This window comes from Podarcis tiliguerta (genome assembly GCF_965153285.1).
Source record: "Podarcis tiliguerta genome assembly, chromosome: 4".
In the NCBI taxonomy this organism is placed as follows: Eukaryota; Metazoa; Chordata; class Lepidosauria; order Squamata; family Lacertidae; genus Podarcis; species Podarcis tiliguerta.
This window is the reverse complement of record NC_139537.1, coordinates 22130781-22145682: the sequence shown is the minus strand read 5'-3', so window position 1 is coordinate 22145682 and position 14902 is coordinate 22130781. Positions and strand designations below refer to the sequence as shown.

General features: G+C 42.4%; 1 protein-coding gene across 1 annotated transcript; it reads right to left on the bottom strand.

Annotated features, from left to right (window-relative positions):
- Positions 1-340: 340 nt before the first annotated feature.
- FDX1 (ferredoxin 1) lies at positions 341-14330 on the bottom strand. The gene is made up of 4 exons (XM_083436923.1): positions 13777-14330; positions 4730-4854; positions 2747-2876; positions 341-1676 (listed from the first exon to the last, which is right to left on the bottom strand). Exons 1-4 carry the CDS (start codon positions 13929-13931, stop codon positions 1556-1558), a joined length of 531 nt encoding a protein of 176 aa, XP_083293049.1. The 5' UTR covers positions 13932-14330; the 3' UTR covers positions 341-1555.
- Between the last annotated feature and the right edge of the window lie 572 nt (positions 14331-14902).

Sequence of the window (14902 nt, the reverse complement as noted above, 5' to 3'; positions counted from 1 at the left end):
GGCATATCAACTCCTACGCCCAGACAACATTAAACGAGACTATTTTATCACAGGCAAAATACAACAGAAGTGTCTAGGATTTAGGTAACAAATAATGCAAGTGTATATTAATATGCTTCAGGCTCTGGGGATCAAATGAATTTTGAAATTGGAATTTCAGGCCAAAATTATGTGCAACTGTGAATTTCCAATTGGAACTTACTTCAATGGGGCTTACTTCTTAGTAGAGATGTATAGGACTGCACTGTTATTCTCCAAGAAATTTGGCTCCGCTTTCACTGCTTAACACATTTGCTAATTAAACCTAAAAATGAAAGACACTTCCTAATTACAAAAGCAATAATAGAAAAAGAATTTATTTTCAGATTATTAAAACTGAGAAATACATACATCTCCGAGTAGTCCATCACCAACATTTACAGGATAATTACAGGACTGGAAAGAAACATTGGTCTCTTTCTGCCTAGCTACCTAGGATTAATTCAAGAAACATTTTCTTTTCAAAGGAAGCAAAGGTAAACTTTGCGTTGAAATGCCACCACAGAAATGCTCTTTACCAATCTAAAGCTTACTGTGTTTGCCACTTCACAATCACATCCATTTGATATTGTGGCAAGTTGCTTTAGGATAAAAGACTTCATCCTACAGTATGCAGAGTATAATGTTTCTGTGTAAATCATTGTGGCTCATGTTGGAAAAACCAACGTGTGCATGAAAATCTTCTCTGCAACAAAAACACCAACTCTAGAGCATTTTAAGTCGTATTGTTTATGCATTTATTCTGTGCCACTGGAGTACAAGATGCCTTAAAGGAGACAAAAGAGGCAGAGCAGGATAAATGTGGCTCTTTTTCATTATGCAACTGTACAGTCCTCATGGACCAGTGGGGGAAGACAGTAATTATTATCATCTCCCTTGGCTTATTTCATTTCTTGATTCGTTCTTTTATGCCCTAGTGCATACTGTAAATTACCTTGGTAAATGTGTTCTCATAAGATGTGTTATTTCATGTAATAGTCTAGAAGAAATCATGAACAGGTTACGGGGCCAGAAATCCAGAAGGAATGTCGGCCCATATGCCAAAGCCCTCATTTGGGTGATCCCGCAGTCAGAAGTTACGTGGGTGACAACTGGGGACGAGGGACTTCTCATTAGCGACACCCATTTCTGGAATTCTCCCCCACAAAGAGGGGAGAATTATTAGCAGTAAATGCTAATAAAAAGGAAGCATTCCTCTAGGAACAAAACGGCACAGTTGGTGAAATCCTCTGCATGTTTGTGTAGCAGCTACACTGTGTAGAGGTCACACTGAATTAAATGGAACTTGCTCCTAGATTAGTGAGTACTGGACTGTAGCCTGTGTGTCCAACACAGTCTTTCTAAGCGGTCTCTAATTTTAGATTCAAAAACTCTAAGGCTAACAGATAAAGTTAATCTTTACAATCTAATCTTTATAATCAAAAAATGCATATTTGTGTGTATTTTCTCATTCCATTAAAACATTTAGAAATAAGTTATAAAAATATTTTATGTCCCCAAAAATACCCTGAAGGCCTTATTTTAAAGAGTTATTGCTCATATCCATGGACTGGCGGGCATCAGCCACAGCATCAGGCACTCGAACAGTCATATTGTTCATAGACTTCTTCAGGCAGATCTGGCAACCCAGTCGAGATCTACAGAGGAGAAAAGAGCATTTACATAAACTTGTATAAATGCATGGATGTGGCAGTCTTTGGGGGAGGGGAGGAGGTAAATTCAATGGGTTGTATCCAGCAAAGTTTTACTCTGAGTACTCCTGTTGAAATTGATGGACCCAAATTAGTTATGTCCATTGTTTTCAATGGGTCTCCTCCAAGTAGGATTAGCACTGGATACAACCTATTAAATATGATATGGACAAGGACAGAAATCAAGGAAGAAAAGGCTTAAATTCACATACATTTGCTTGTTGTAATTCTTATAACAACCCTGTACGGTAGGCCACCATTACTAACATTTTACACCTAAGGCTAAGGGAACATTTCCATTCCCAAACTGTTAGTCTAAGACTGCATCAATTACTGAGCTTCTGGGTTGGTTGGTTGGTTGGTTGGTTGGTTTACCAAATTAAAAGGTATGGAACACCACAAGAGAAGACTATCTGCCAAAAATGTCTGCTTGTCAAGTCACAGTAAAAGAAACTGACAAGGGAATTTTTTTTTGCTGATAGTGAAAACCTGCATTCAAAAATGTAAAGAAACTCAAGAGTATGGATTTGCTTTGGGCTCTTTCATTGTTTTGAATAGTTGAGTCCAAATTTTAGAAGAAGTCAAAGAAGCTTTAGAGCCAGAGCCAATCTTACAGGCAGGAGCCTGCATCATACATTGATAGAGTAACCCAGAGGATGCATGGCTGCTTTTACTCTGGGGTATTATGATTAACCATCACAAAGGGAATGTGTCATAGGAAGCTTTCTAGCCATGCATTTCTTTCCTTCCCTGGCACGGCAGTACAGCAGAAACTTTTGCTTCCATTTTTTATTAACTACTGTTTAGTCCTAAAATGTGGTTAGTATCAGCTAAGGTTTGTTGAAACAAGCCAGCTTCATAATCCATAGTTTGAAATTGTCTTGTTTCCAATAAATTGAACTTATGATAAGCCACTGTTTGCGGGGTTCATATACTTAGTATGACCTACTAGGTATGTCAGTTCTGGAGTGATACTATAAGATCATTTGGTAGATTTTAAGCTGGTTTCCCCTTACCTGTCTGTCAATCCATAGGCAAGGTCCAGCATATCCATTTCCTCATCAGTGATTGCATCTAGGTTTTTAAATATATTGTCTTCAAAGATTAAGTGGCAAGTGGAGCAGGCAAGAGTTCCTTCACATGCACCTAAAGACAAACATAACAATTAGGCAGACTAGTAGGCAGACATTTAAGACTTCTGCATTAAATTCTACTGTTGGTAAGATGACTTTCCCAGAACACTTAAACTGGAAAATGTTCTGGAAGTTTTAAAAAATGATTTAAATTGATTTAGCCAATTGTACTAATATTTAACAAACACTAAACACGTATGCCATGTCAAATTATCTCAAAACCTTCTCCATTATCTAAAAGTATCTGAGTAGCAATGTTTTATCACGCTAGGTGTGGTTTAAATGTTGAATTAAAACAAATCCCAAGCTTAAATTTATTTTTATAGGAATGTTTGTAAAAAAAAATTAAGACTGGACAGTTAAACAGCATTTGTTACATTTAAAATTTTAGGGAAAAATGAAAACACTGTAAACTAATTCTTATACTAGTTTCAGCAGACTTAATGAACTGTGCATAAGATAATACTGAAGCTGAAACACTGAAAGGAATTGGAGAACCTTTGGCCAACTTTGCAAATCTTTCAGAAGCAAAGACAGAATGCAAAGCAGGCCTATTTCCTTTGCAGTCTTCACTGCTGTATTTCCCCCTGCCCTTTGGTATCATATCATCATATCTTAAAGAAACTGGCTATATATTTACTATTCAAGTGGAGGGCAATATGTACCTTAAACTTGACAAGTGGGACCGAATGCAAAATGTTACAGCTTGGAGTGCCTCCCTCCCTCTTGTCCCACCCAAGACAATTTGCATTCTGTTAGCCACTAACCACTCTGTTCTCATTGTGGGGGCTGTGTGTTTGTGTGGGGTGTTTCATAGTGGTCCTGTTTTGGCTACACTTATATTACCAGCTGAGTTTGCAATTAGAAGGAATGTTTTTCTTTAAAATGAATGTAAGGTGTTCCTTAAACTTCTAACATAAAAATAGTTCATCAACCACAGAGGGGTTGCAGAACCCTGGCTTTCTTTCTCCTTGTTAAAGATATTTTAGGAAACATGAACAGCAACAAGTGTTAATAACCAAGTATTAGGATAGTTTCTGTGAAATACGGATCAGGTAAAAATCGGCAACAGAAATAAAGCCAAAATAATTAAATATAAAATTGTGGTTGTAAACACCATCTTAAGAGCAACAGAGCATTATGCTAAAGGAGGGAAGATCTGCATGAAGCAGGCAAATATGTTTAAGTCTTTCAGGAGCAGTAAGCTATCTAAATCTGCAATGCCCCCTAGTGACAAAATTAAAGACACAATTTTCAAAAATATTTTAAAAATCAGAAAAATCATTTGTAGGCATTTTAACACTAACTGGTAACCATTTACAATAGTCACTGAGAATTTCCAACAGGAAAACTAACTTTTTCCTAACTTTCTAGATATTGGTTGTTAGATAGATAACTGAAAATTTCATATATTGGCATGTCAAACAGTATAGTATGGGCGCATCTTACGCACATTTAACTTGCATGATTTCAACCAGAAAAATTGGAAACATATCCTGAATAATGAAATACAGTTACCTTATAGTTATGAGGCAACCCATTAAATTTGGAAATCTCTTGCAAAATGCACTGTACTGCAGAATAAAATTAAACCAACTGAATTTTTGGGAAAAGACAATTTCTTCAGGGAAAGCTACCATTTACTCAGAGACCAATGTCAAATGAAACTCATGCCTGTTTCAGAATGCACTATTTTGGTTAAAATTCACTGGCTTTGGAGCTCTCTAGTAAAAACTCATCTCGCCCACTCAGATCAGTAGGACCTAGAAGAAAGCATCCAAGACTAGATCCAACTAGTCAAACAAAGTAAAACAATATTTCCTTCCCCTATGAACTCGTATTCTCTAGTTACAGGGAAGTACTTACCAAATCCATCTATATCTAGGTTGTTATCAATCACAACATCTAGAAGAGAGTCTCCAACCTTCCCTTGGGCTGTTAGCTTGTCACCATCACGATTTATAAAGTGCACAGTAACTTTATCTTCTGAGCTGAAAAAATAAAGAAACAACGATTTTTAGCAGCCTTTACCTATAGTAGTGTGAAGGATTCAAAAGGATCACAGAATCATAGAATTGGAAGGGACCCCAATAGTACAAGCCCCTGAAATGCAGGAATCTCAGCTAAAAACCTCCAAGGAAGAAAAGTCCACAACCTCCCAAGGGAAATTGTTCCTCTGCCAAACAACTCTTAATATCAGAAAGTTTTTCCTGATGTTTAGTCGGAATCTCCTTTCTTGTAACTTGAAGCCATTGGCTGCAGCTCCCTCCTTATATCATTTATTCTCTAATCACCAGGTTGAGCATCGCTTTCCTTTTGTGTGAAGACAGAGGCAAAGCAGGTGTTGAGTAGTTCTGCCTTCTCTCCGTCACCCAATAGCATTTCTACGTCTTCTCAATGCAGAGGACCTAGCACTTTCTTGTTCTTCCTCTTACTTTGGACATAGCCAAAGAAACCTTTTAAAATTATTTTTAACCCCTCTTGCAAGCATGAGCTGATGCTGAGCTTTAGCCAGTCTGACCTTCACCTTGCAACTGTTGCCTACTCATGTATACTCCACCCTTGTGATTTCCTCTTTCTTCCACTTCTATACATGCCCTTCTTAACTCTCATCTAACCTGTAAACTCCTTATGCAGCCACACTGGTTTCCTCAGATCCCTAAGGATATTAGTTAAGCAACCCAACAACAATTTGTGAACATTTGTGGGCCACTTTGAGGAGAAAATCGGTTGAAGATTAGAACACTTTTGATAAATATAGATCTTTTACTGCAATCCTTTAATGTAGCTATAAATATATTTAGTGTACTTAAACATATCCAAAAACATTTTTTAGTTCTCTCAAGTTGAGATTTTTATTGTAATTGCTCAGTTTCTTTAGTAGTCATTGCTATCAGAATTACTGAATGCAACCTCTTATTATGATCCCTTTAAAGTGGAGAATGTTCTCTGCTTAATAAGCCAAGGTATGAATGAACTCCAGCTACCTGCATACTGCCACTGTACATGAGCAGCAAGATTAGCAAGAAAGCTGCAGAAATTATTATTAATAATAATAATTTATACCCCGCCCATCTGGCTGGGTTTCCCCAGCCACTCGGGGCAGCTTCCAACAAAATATTAAAATACAATAGTCTGTTAAACATTAAAAGCTTCCCTAAATAGGGCTGCCTTCAGATGTCTTCTAAAAGTCTGGTAGTTGTTTTTCTCTTTGACATCTGGTGGGAGGGTGTTCCACAGGGCAGGTGCCACTACTGAGAAGGCCCTCTGCCTGGTTCCCTGTAACTTAGCTTCTTGCAGTGAGGGAACTGCCAGATGGCCCTTGGCACTGGACCTCAGTGTCCGGACAGAACAATGTGGGTGGAGAAGCTCCTTCAGGTACTGTATTTTTCGCTCTATAAGACCCACTTTTCCCCTCCTATAAAGTAAGGGGAAATGTGTGTGCGTCTTATGGGTCAAATGTAGGCTGCACAGCTTTCGCTGAAACCAGAAGTGCAAGAGGGAAGTGCAAGAGCACACCGATCCCTCTTGCTCTTCTGGCTTCAGCGATAGCCACGCAAAGCCTCTTGAGTGCAGCCAGAGCGCTCCTGCCTCTTCGCTCAAGAGGCTTTGCGTTGCTTTGGGTGTGTCTTACGGTCGGGTGCGTCTTATAGAGCGAAAAATACAGTATGCTGGACCAAGGCTGTTTAGGGCTTTAAAGGTCAACACCAACACTTTGAACAGTGCTTAGAAATGTACTGGGAGCCAATGTAGATCTTTCAAGACCAGTGTTACGTAGTCTCAGCGGCCGCTCCCAGTCACCAGTCTAGCTGCTGCATTCTGGATTAGTTGTAGTTTCCGGGTCACCTTAAAAGATACCCACTGCTTCCTAGTTATGTCCAAACAAAGAAGCTTCCAAACAAAAAATAATACAAAAGTGGTTTAAAAGTTGGTTTCCAGAACTTTTGTTTGATTGGAAGCCATTAAATTAACAGTAGTTAACCATGGATTTAAGTGAAACTGTGCTTTGCAGCTTTACATCTTTGGTATACGGTTGATAAACTGCATTATAACCAAAGTTCTCTAGCTGGTTTTAGAGATTAAAAATATAACAAACATTATAATCAAACAATAAAATGCAATCAAAACAGTGCCATCATAATATCACAACTTGCTTTTAAAACAGAGTGGAAAAGGAAAAGAAATTTTACAGAAGCTAATCAACACAAAACAGAGCACAGCACACCTGGAGCAGCGTTCAAAACTCCTATAGTTCTAGGCACATTTTGTGAGAGGGAATTTCATTAATACAAGCAGTTTCTGAGCTCTGGGAGACGTACTGTGCCTAAGATTTCAGATTAAAACTGCTGCTGCTGGAACGAAAGGACCTTTTTCTGCCTCCCCACTTCTAGCCGTTCTCTGAGGACTGGAGAAGGGACCCTCATAAGAATATTAGGGGGTGGGCTGGGGAAGTATGGCTTTGCAGTCTTCAAATGAGCAGTTTTTTGCAGTCTTCAAATGAGGATTAGACCATGTGAAAAATGAATATAAGATTTTAGGTGCAGCTAATTCATTTTCAAGGGACGCGGGTGGCGCTGTGGGTAAAAGCCTCAGCGCCTAGGGCTTGCCGATCAAAAGGTCGGCGGTTCGAATCCCCGCGGCGGGGTGCACTCCCGTTGCTCGGTCCCAGCGCCTGCCAACCTAGCAGTTCAAAAGCACCCCCGGGTGCAAGTAGATAAATAGGGAATGCTTACTAGCGGGAAGGTAAACGGTGTTTCCGTGTGCGGCTCTGGCTCGCCAGAGCAGTGATGTCATGCTGGCCACGTGACCCGGAAGTGTCTCCGGACAGCGCTGGCCCCCGGCCTCTTGAGTGAGATGGGCGCACAACCCTAGAGTCTGTCAAGACTGGCCTGTACGGGCAGGGGTACCTTTACCTTTACCTTTTAATTCATTTTCAGCTTTGTACTGTTATAAAAAAGCACACCTAGACATTCTGTTGCAGTGCTCATAAGCTAGGTTTAAGCTGCTATTTAGCTACTAGTTTTCATATCTCAGTTTCTAACATTGACCTAGAGCTTCTTCCCAGTTAGAAAAGTGAGAAGAATGCCTAGCAATATAACAGAGTAAAGTTACCACAGAAAAATATTAATAAAAAATAGGTTGAGATGATGTTGGTGCCATGTAGCCCTCCCTAAGGAGAGCATTTGATGGATGGTAAGCTATTACATAAAAGGTCTGCTCTCTTGTCATCACCCTCCAGACCTCCTTCCCAGGTGGCATGCAGAAAAGGTCTTCAGAACTAGTTCAAACACTTATAAGAAACAGTTTCTATCAGATCACTTGCTTGCAATGCTTTCAGCCTCTGTAGCAGTAGCTGTAAGCATGAGATATACGGTACTCCTTTGTTATGGGGACTTGTTTGGCTGCTGGAAGGAGTCTTATTTGTCACAAGCAACCACGCTTTTCTTTTGTCACAGTCTGAAAATTCACAGTTTTTGCTATGTGTATGTTTTCTGTTGGCTAGGAATAGGTGATAGGTCAGAAAGAGCTCAGCTCTGATCATTGTGAGTTGCTTAACAGGAAGATTTAATGCTATGCATTGCCTGAAGCTTTCCCTCACAGCTCAAGTACTGGTATTTCTGTAATTCACAGGATTCTTTTCTCTATGGATTATTCAATGTGGATCAGGATTTCACAGAAAAGCTTGTGCTTTTCAGTAGATATAGAGCTTTCTTTCTTTGGGGGAAATTGAGCTTTCCATGTTCCAATCATTTAGGGTTTACCTGTTGAGAGAGTTCTCCAATTTCTTTAGATTTATCATAAAAGCTCATTGCCACAATCCAAGCATGCATATGATTTCTCTCCTGTATGGTCTTTAATACTGTTTATCCCTAGACTAAATATTTTTCCTCACTCCAAAAATGTATATACTGTAGTTTCCCTCATGTGAATTCTTAGAAGTGATACAAGGTTGTGCATCAAAGTGAACATCTTTCCACACTCCAAAGATTTAAATGTTTGTATGCTTGTTTGCTGCCTCACATAGAGGGAGAATCAAAGCACCGGTGTGCAAGGAAATAATATCTAAGATACAATATGAGAGAGAAAAGGAATGGGGAGGGATGACTAAGACAAGCGAATTCAAGGACTGATCCCATAAAGCAGTAAACTCTTTCTTGGAATGCTGATCCTTCTAGAACCTTCCAGAACCTTGGGGGAACCTCAAAGTTTGCATTAGCACAAAAACACTTTAGTAAAACAAGACAAAAGAAAAACATAAGGAAATGAACTCCTCCAAACATCCTAACAACGATGGTATAAACTCAGTAAAATTATAAAGATAATTTTGCTTTTAGAGTTCAAGTGACTGGCCTCTTAATTTTACTTAAGATTTCTGACCTGACCTACTATCACCAAATAGGTCAGGTACAAAATTCTATTTTGTACTAAAAGGACAAAAAGTTATTTTAAATTAAGCATGGTGGTATCCCCTATAAAATTATTCAGCATTGTGTGGCATGATTTATTATGATGCCACATTCAATATTATGATGCCATTTTCAATTCTTGTCAAACATCCCCATTCCCCACTCCAGAGGACAGTCACAAGCTGTTCTCAGGAACAAGGATGCATGCCATGAGACATAATCAAGAATGAAAGAGTGACCTTGTTTATCTGCAAAATTCAGTCAAGTATGTGCTAATTTTATGGTTAGTTAACGTCACAATTTTTACAAAGCTTAAAACAACAGCGTTTAAAGATGATGAATTTCTACACACAAACACTCCAAGGTCTTTTTGCTTCGTATGTGGAATTCTATCTACAGCAAGATCAGAGCTGACTTGAAATTCATGCATTTTCCCCCTCCGTGCCCCCTAAAAGAAGTAGACAACTGTTATAGGAATATCCTATGTTTATCTGAACATTTATTCATTTTTAAAAAGTATACCCTGCTTTTCACCTCATCTGGGTCTCAAAGTAGCTTATCAAAAATAAAAAATATGCAAAATTTAAAAACTAAATGAAAACACTGAAGAATAAAACATCAGCACATAAATCAAAGTACAAAGGTCCCCCGAAATAAAATCATTTTCTCCTGATGTCTATACTTGGCAGGGACAGTGCCTGCCTGACTTCTAATGGGAGTGACTCCATAGTGTTAAGTCCACTACACTGAAGGCACGAGTCCTCATTGACCTGAGTTGTGCTTTTGTGCTCCCATATATGATCTCAGTAATCAACCTGGGACACATAGGATTAGGTAGTCCTTAAGGTATCCTGGGTCTATGTTGCTCAGGGCTTTATACATTAGCACAAGAAATCTGAACCTGGCCCGGTAACAGATGGGAAGCCAGTGCAGGTCTTTTAACACTAGTGTCATGTGCTGAGGATACTGTAGTTTGTTCCCACTGCCAGTCTAGTTGCAACATTTTGCACTAGCTAAAGCTACTGGATCAAATCCAGGGGCAGCCTCACATAGAATGCATTGCAGTAATCCAGTCTTGCAGTTACCAATGCATGGACCATAGTGGTGACTGTCTCTGTTTTGCAACAGCTAGCATACCAGTCAAAACTGAAAAAAGAACTCCTAGCCACTGAGGCTACTTGTGCCTCAGGTAACAAATATGGTTCCATGGGATGCTTCCATGAGATCAAGCAGGAACTTGGACAGCTCCATGAGATACTGTGACAGCATTTGGCTCTGGAAGCCCAGAGATGCTCAAACGGGGGGTGGTTTCAAGGGTCTGAGTATATATATTTTTGCGTATACACAGAACTTTTGGAATCAACCCCCCGCCCCCACATAATATGCGATTGTAAAGGTAAAGGTCCATTAGGTCCAGTCGTGGATGACTCTGGGGTTGCGGCGCTCAACTCACTTTATTGGCCGAGGGAGCCGGTGTACAGCTTCCAAGTAATGTGGCCAGCATGACTAAGCCACTTCTGCAATTCAAAGATGTATAAAAGCAAAACTGTGGTGCCACAAGTCAAATCCATGTTATGGGGAAATACCACTCTAGTACACACTACAGCACATATTGTACTGTACATACACAACAGCATCTCTTGCACTTTTGTCTCTAACCTACAAGACCTGAGGAGCAAGCAGTAGCATAACATGACAAGGGACATGTGATAGGGCACTGTCATAGCTCACAAGCCTATCATGTTGGAGAATCTCTTTCTAGCCTCACCTTTCACCATCTCTGGATTCTCTCTTTCAAAAGCATCTTCTTCTGTAACCCTGCTCACTGTGCCAAAATTGTAATATGGTTTGGAAAGGAAGCAGGCAGCGAAGTAGGAGTGAAGACCACCCTTCAAAAGGACATGCAAAAATTTTAACATGCCTGGAGAAGTAGCACTATGACATACCATTGACCTTAAGCCCACACCATCCCAGGTACAGTGTGCAACTGTCCTTGTCCTGCATAGAATCTTAAGTTCAGACAAGCGTTTTGGTCAACTGTAAATACCGTATTTTTTGCTCTATAAGTCTCACTTTTTCCCTCCTAAAAAGTAAGGGGAAATGTGTGTGCGTCTTATGGAGTGAATGCAGGCTGTGCAGCTATCCCAGAAGCCAGAACAGCAAGAGAGATTGCTACTTTCACTGTGCAGCGATCCCTCTTGCTGTTCTGGCTTCTGAGATTCAGAATATTTTCTTTTCTTGTTTTCCTCCTCCAAAAACTAGGTGCGTCTTGTGGTCTGGTGCGTCTTATAGAGCGAAAGGGGTTGATTATAGTCAGATTTCTTGTAGAAGATTATGCCAGCCTATCTTCCATCACCAAATGGTGGTTAAAGAAGGAATTTGCCTCTCCCAAATGTGTCCTGTAGACTGCACTGTATGCACCAGTCTAGGCTTGAAGGACAGTGTGTGGCTATCTTTGAGAGATAGCCTACATGTGAAGAGATGTAAAAACTATAAAAGATTGCTTACGTATATCAAGAATACGTCAAGGATGTTTGTGCAGGAAAAGCTCAGCCTTGAGCTGGTTTGATAGGAAGTAGGGACCTTGAACCTCTTGCTGAATCAGGCATCCAGTTCACAATGCAAGCATGCTAGTCCTCTGAGAAATTGACTTAATTCCAAGCTTGTGTAAAGCTAAGGCAAGGGATCGACGCTATATAAGCCTGTATAATTTGCTAAAGTTGCCTTAAACATCACAACTGTGTGCTTATTGAAGAAATCCCATACACAGTGATATGATCTTACTATGTACCCTGTCCAAACAGTCATCCAGATTTGAGTGTTTGTACCTGTAATAGAAGGGACGCGGGTGGCGCTGTGGATTAAACCACAGAGCCTAGGACTTGCTAATCAGAAGGTTGGTGGTTTGAATCCCCGCGACGGGGTGAGCTCCCGTTGCTTGGTCCCTGCTCCTGCCCACCTAGCAGTTCGAAAGCACGTCAAAGTGCAAGTCGATAGGTACCGCTCCGGTGGGAAGGTTAACGGCGTTTCCATGCGCTGCTCTGGCTCGCGAGAAGCGGCTTAGTCATGCTGGCCACATGACCTGGAAGCTGTACGCCAGCTCCCTCGGCCAATAAAGCGAGATGAGGGCCGCAACCCCAGAGTCGGTCATGACTGGACCTAATGGTCAGGGGTCCCTTTACCTTTAAATATTCTGTTGGGACCTGGAAGCTGTATGCCGGCTCCCTCGGCCAATAAAGCGAGATGAGGGCCGCAACCCCAGAGTCGGTCACGACTGGACCTAATGGCCAGGGGTCCCTTTACCTTTAAATATTCTGTTGGGACCTGGAAGCTGTACGCCGGCTCCCTCGGCCAATAAAGCGAGATGAGGGCCGCAACCCCAGAGTTGGTCATGACTGGACCTAATGGTCAGGGGTCCCTTTACCTTTAAATATTCTGTTGGGAGCCCCCCAGAGTGGCTGGGGCAACCCAGCCAAATGGTCAGAGTACAAATAATAAAATTATTATTATTAAATTGACAGTGTGTGAGAGAAGCAGTGTGTGTGTTAAGAATGGGGGGGAGGCGAGAGAGCATGAGAGACAGAGAGTGTGCAAGACTTTGCGCTTGGAAAAGCTCAGCTGATAATGCCAAGGTTTCAGGTTCAATGGCGACAGCTGCCTATTTCTGCATTGTGGAGAGCTGGCCTAGAATAAATGATCCTTGGGGTTCCTTCCAACTTTATATAGTGATATTATAGTCAACAGTTATATGGGATATGGATGTTTTATGATGGCCTATACTCCTATCGGGGGACGCGGGTAGCACTGAGGGTTAAACCACAGAGCCTAGGACTTGCTGATCAGAAGGTCGGGGGTTCAAATCCCCGTGACGGGGTGAGCTCCCGTTGTTTGGTCCTGCTTCTGCCAACCTAGCAGTTCAAAAGCACGTCAAAGTGCAAGCAGATAAATAGGTCCCGCTCCAGCGGGAAGGTAAACGGCGTTTCCGTGCGCTGCTCTGGTTTGCCAGAAGCGGCTTAGTCATGCTGGCCACATGACCTGGAAGCTGTACGCCAGCTCCCTCGGCCAATAAAGCAAGATGAGCGCCGCAACCCCAGAGTCGGCCACGACTGGACCTAATGGTCAGGGGTCCCTTTACCCTTATACTCCTATCCCTGAGCTCTGGCCTTGCTGCTAGGGGTGATGGGAGTTGTAGTCCAACATCTGGAGACCCATAGGTTGAGAAAGGCTGTTCTATAGAGACAGAGAGAGGGGGCGCTCTCTCTCTCTCTCTCTCTGTGTGTGTGTGTGTGTGTGTGTGAGAGAGAGAGAGAGAGAGAGAGAGTCCCCACTCCCAGGCCCCCCTCACGAGAGGCAGCCTCCCCTCCGCTCTTGAACCGAGAGGCTGAAGCCGGAGCGACCCTCTCAGAGACTCCGTGAGGGGGGGAAAGAGCGGGAGAGGCAGCAGCAGAAGAGAGGCCACGAGGAAACGCGCCGCGAAAGGCGGCCAAGCACAGGCTTCCCGCTTACCTGAGAGGCGCCCGGGCCGAGGCGTGGAACAGCCGCGACGGGCCCAGGCTGGCAGCGGCAGCCCAGCCGCCTCCGACCCCGCGGGAGGCCGAGAGAAGCCGGCAGCCGGAGGAGGCCGCAGCCCGGAGGAGAGCGGTGGTCCTGGTAGCAGCCATCACGCAGCGGCGGCGGTAATCGAGGAAGGTACTCTCCGTCAGTCTCGGCAGCAGCGGAAGAGGCTGGAGCTGCGGCTTCCTTTCACTTTCCCCTCAGGACGACTAAAGTCCGAAGGCCGGGCCCTCCCCCTTACGCAACCGGCACCAGCTGCGGCTATTCTCGTAAGCGTTTAAGTATGCGCAGCCCGGCGGCTGGCTTAGAACTACGCCTCGCAAGGCGGGCGCTTTCCTTAGCGTAGGCGGAGCGCTCCCAAGTTGCGCAAAAGGCGCCTTCGGCTTCACAGAGTTTGGTTTTGAAGGGCGGCTCTTTCTTTCCCAATTCTCCGCCGAGGCCGTCCTGCTGCTCCTGTCAGGGGAGCGCGAAAAGAAAATACTGACTAAGCCTTGCAAGTTTGTTTGCAAGGTTGAAACCCGACACTTGAAGGCCGTTCTGCATGTTTTATGCCTTCTGGCTGCCCCCATGACCATATTATAAAGTAGTTGTGTCCTGTGTTATAACTCAAGCACCGCTATATGGGGTTTTTTGTTTGTTTCCCAATGTATTTCTTATCAGTAAGAAATTGGGTGTAAATGTTAATTCTCAATTTCGGACACACCAAAATCTCACTCTGCCTGCCTTTTCCTTTTGCAAATTTTGTCACCCATTCCTTCAGGTCAAGTGCCAGACCAACTAGTCTCATTTTGCAGCAACATTGTTGCAAGAGAGTGTTTTTAATACTGTATAAGTTTGAGCTTTGAGAATCTCTGTTCACTGCTGGCCACTGAGAGTGGAAATGTGAGAAGAATCCTTGGAGCAGCAGAAACACCAGGCACGTTATTCAGAGGTTTTTGTTGCATTATGAGGAGAAGTGCTCATTGTGGTGGCATGGCAAATTCAGTGCCAAAAAGCTGAAGTCAGAGGTAGGCCTATGTCCTGGAGCCTGCTGTAATGTATTTAATTGTGTTGTGTCTATTGCGTTCATTACAGTGAA

What these genes read in the sequence shown, in the direction of transcription:
- FDX1 (XM_083436923.1), bottom strand. Translation starts at nt 13,931, where the DNA reads ATGGCTGCTACCAGGACCACCGCTCTCCTCCGGGCTGCGGCCTCCTCC. An exon ending in CCTAGATATAGATGGATTTG is followed by an intron (nt 2,877 to 4,729) that starts GTAAGTACTTCC and finishes GTTTGTCTTTAG; the next exon opens with GTGCATGTGAAGGAACTCTT. An exon ending in GCCTATGGATTGACAGACAG is followed by an intron (nt 1,677 to 2,746) that starts GTAAGGGGAAAC and finishes TCTCCTCTGTAG; the next exon opens with ATCTCGACTGGGTTGCCAGA.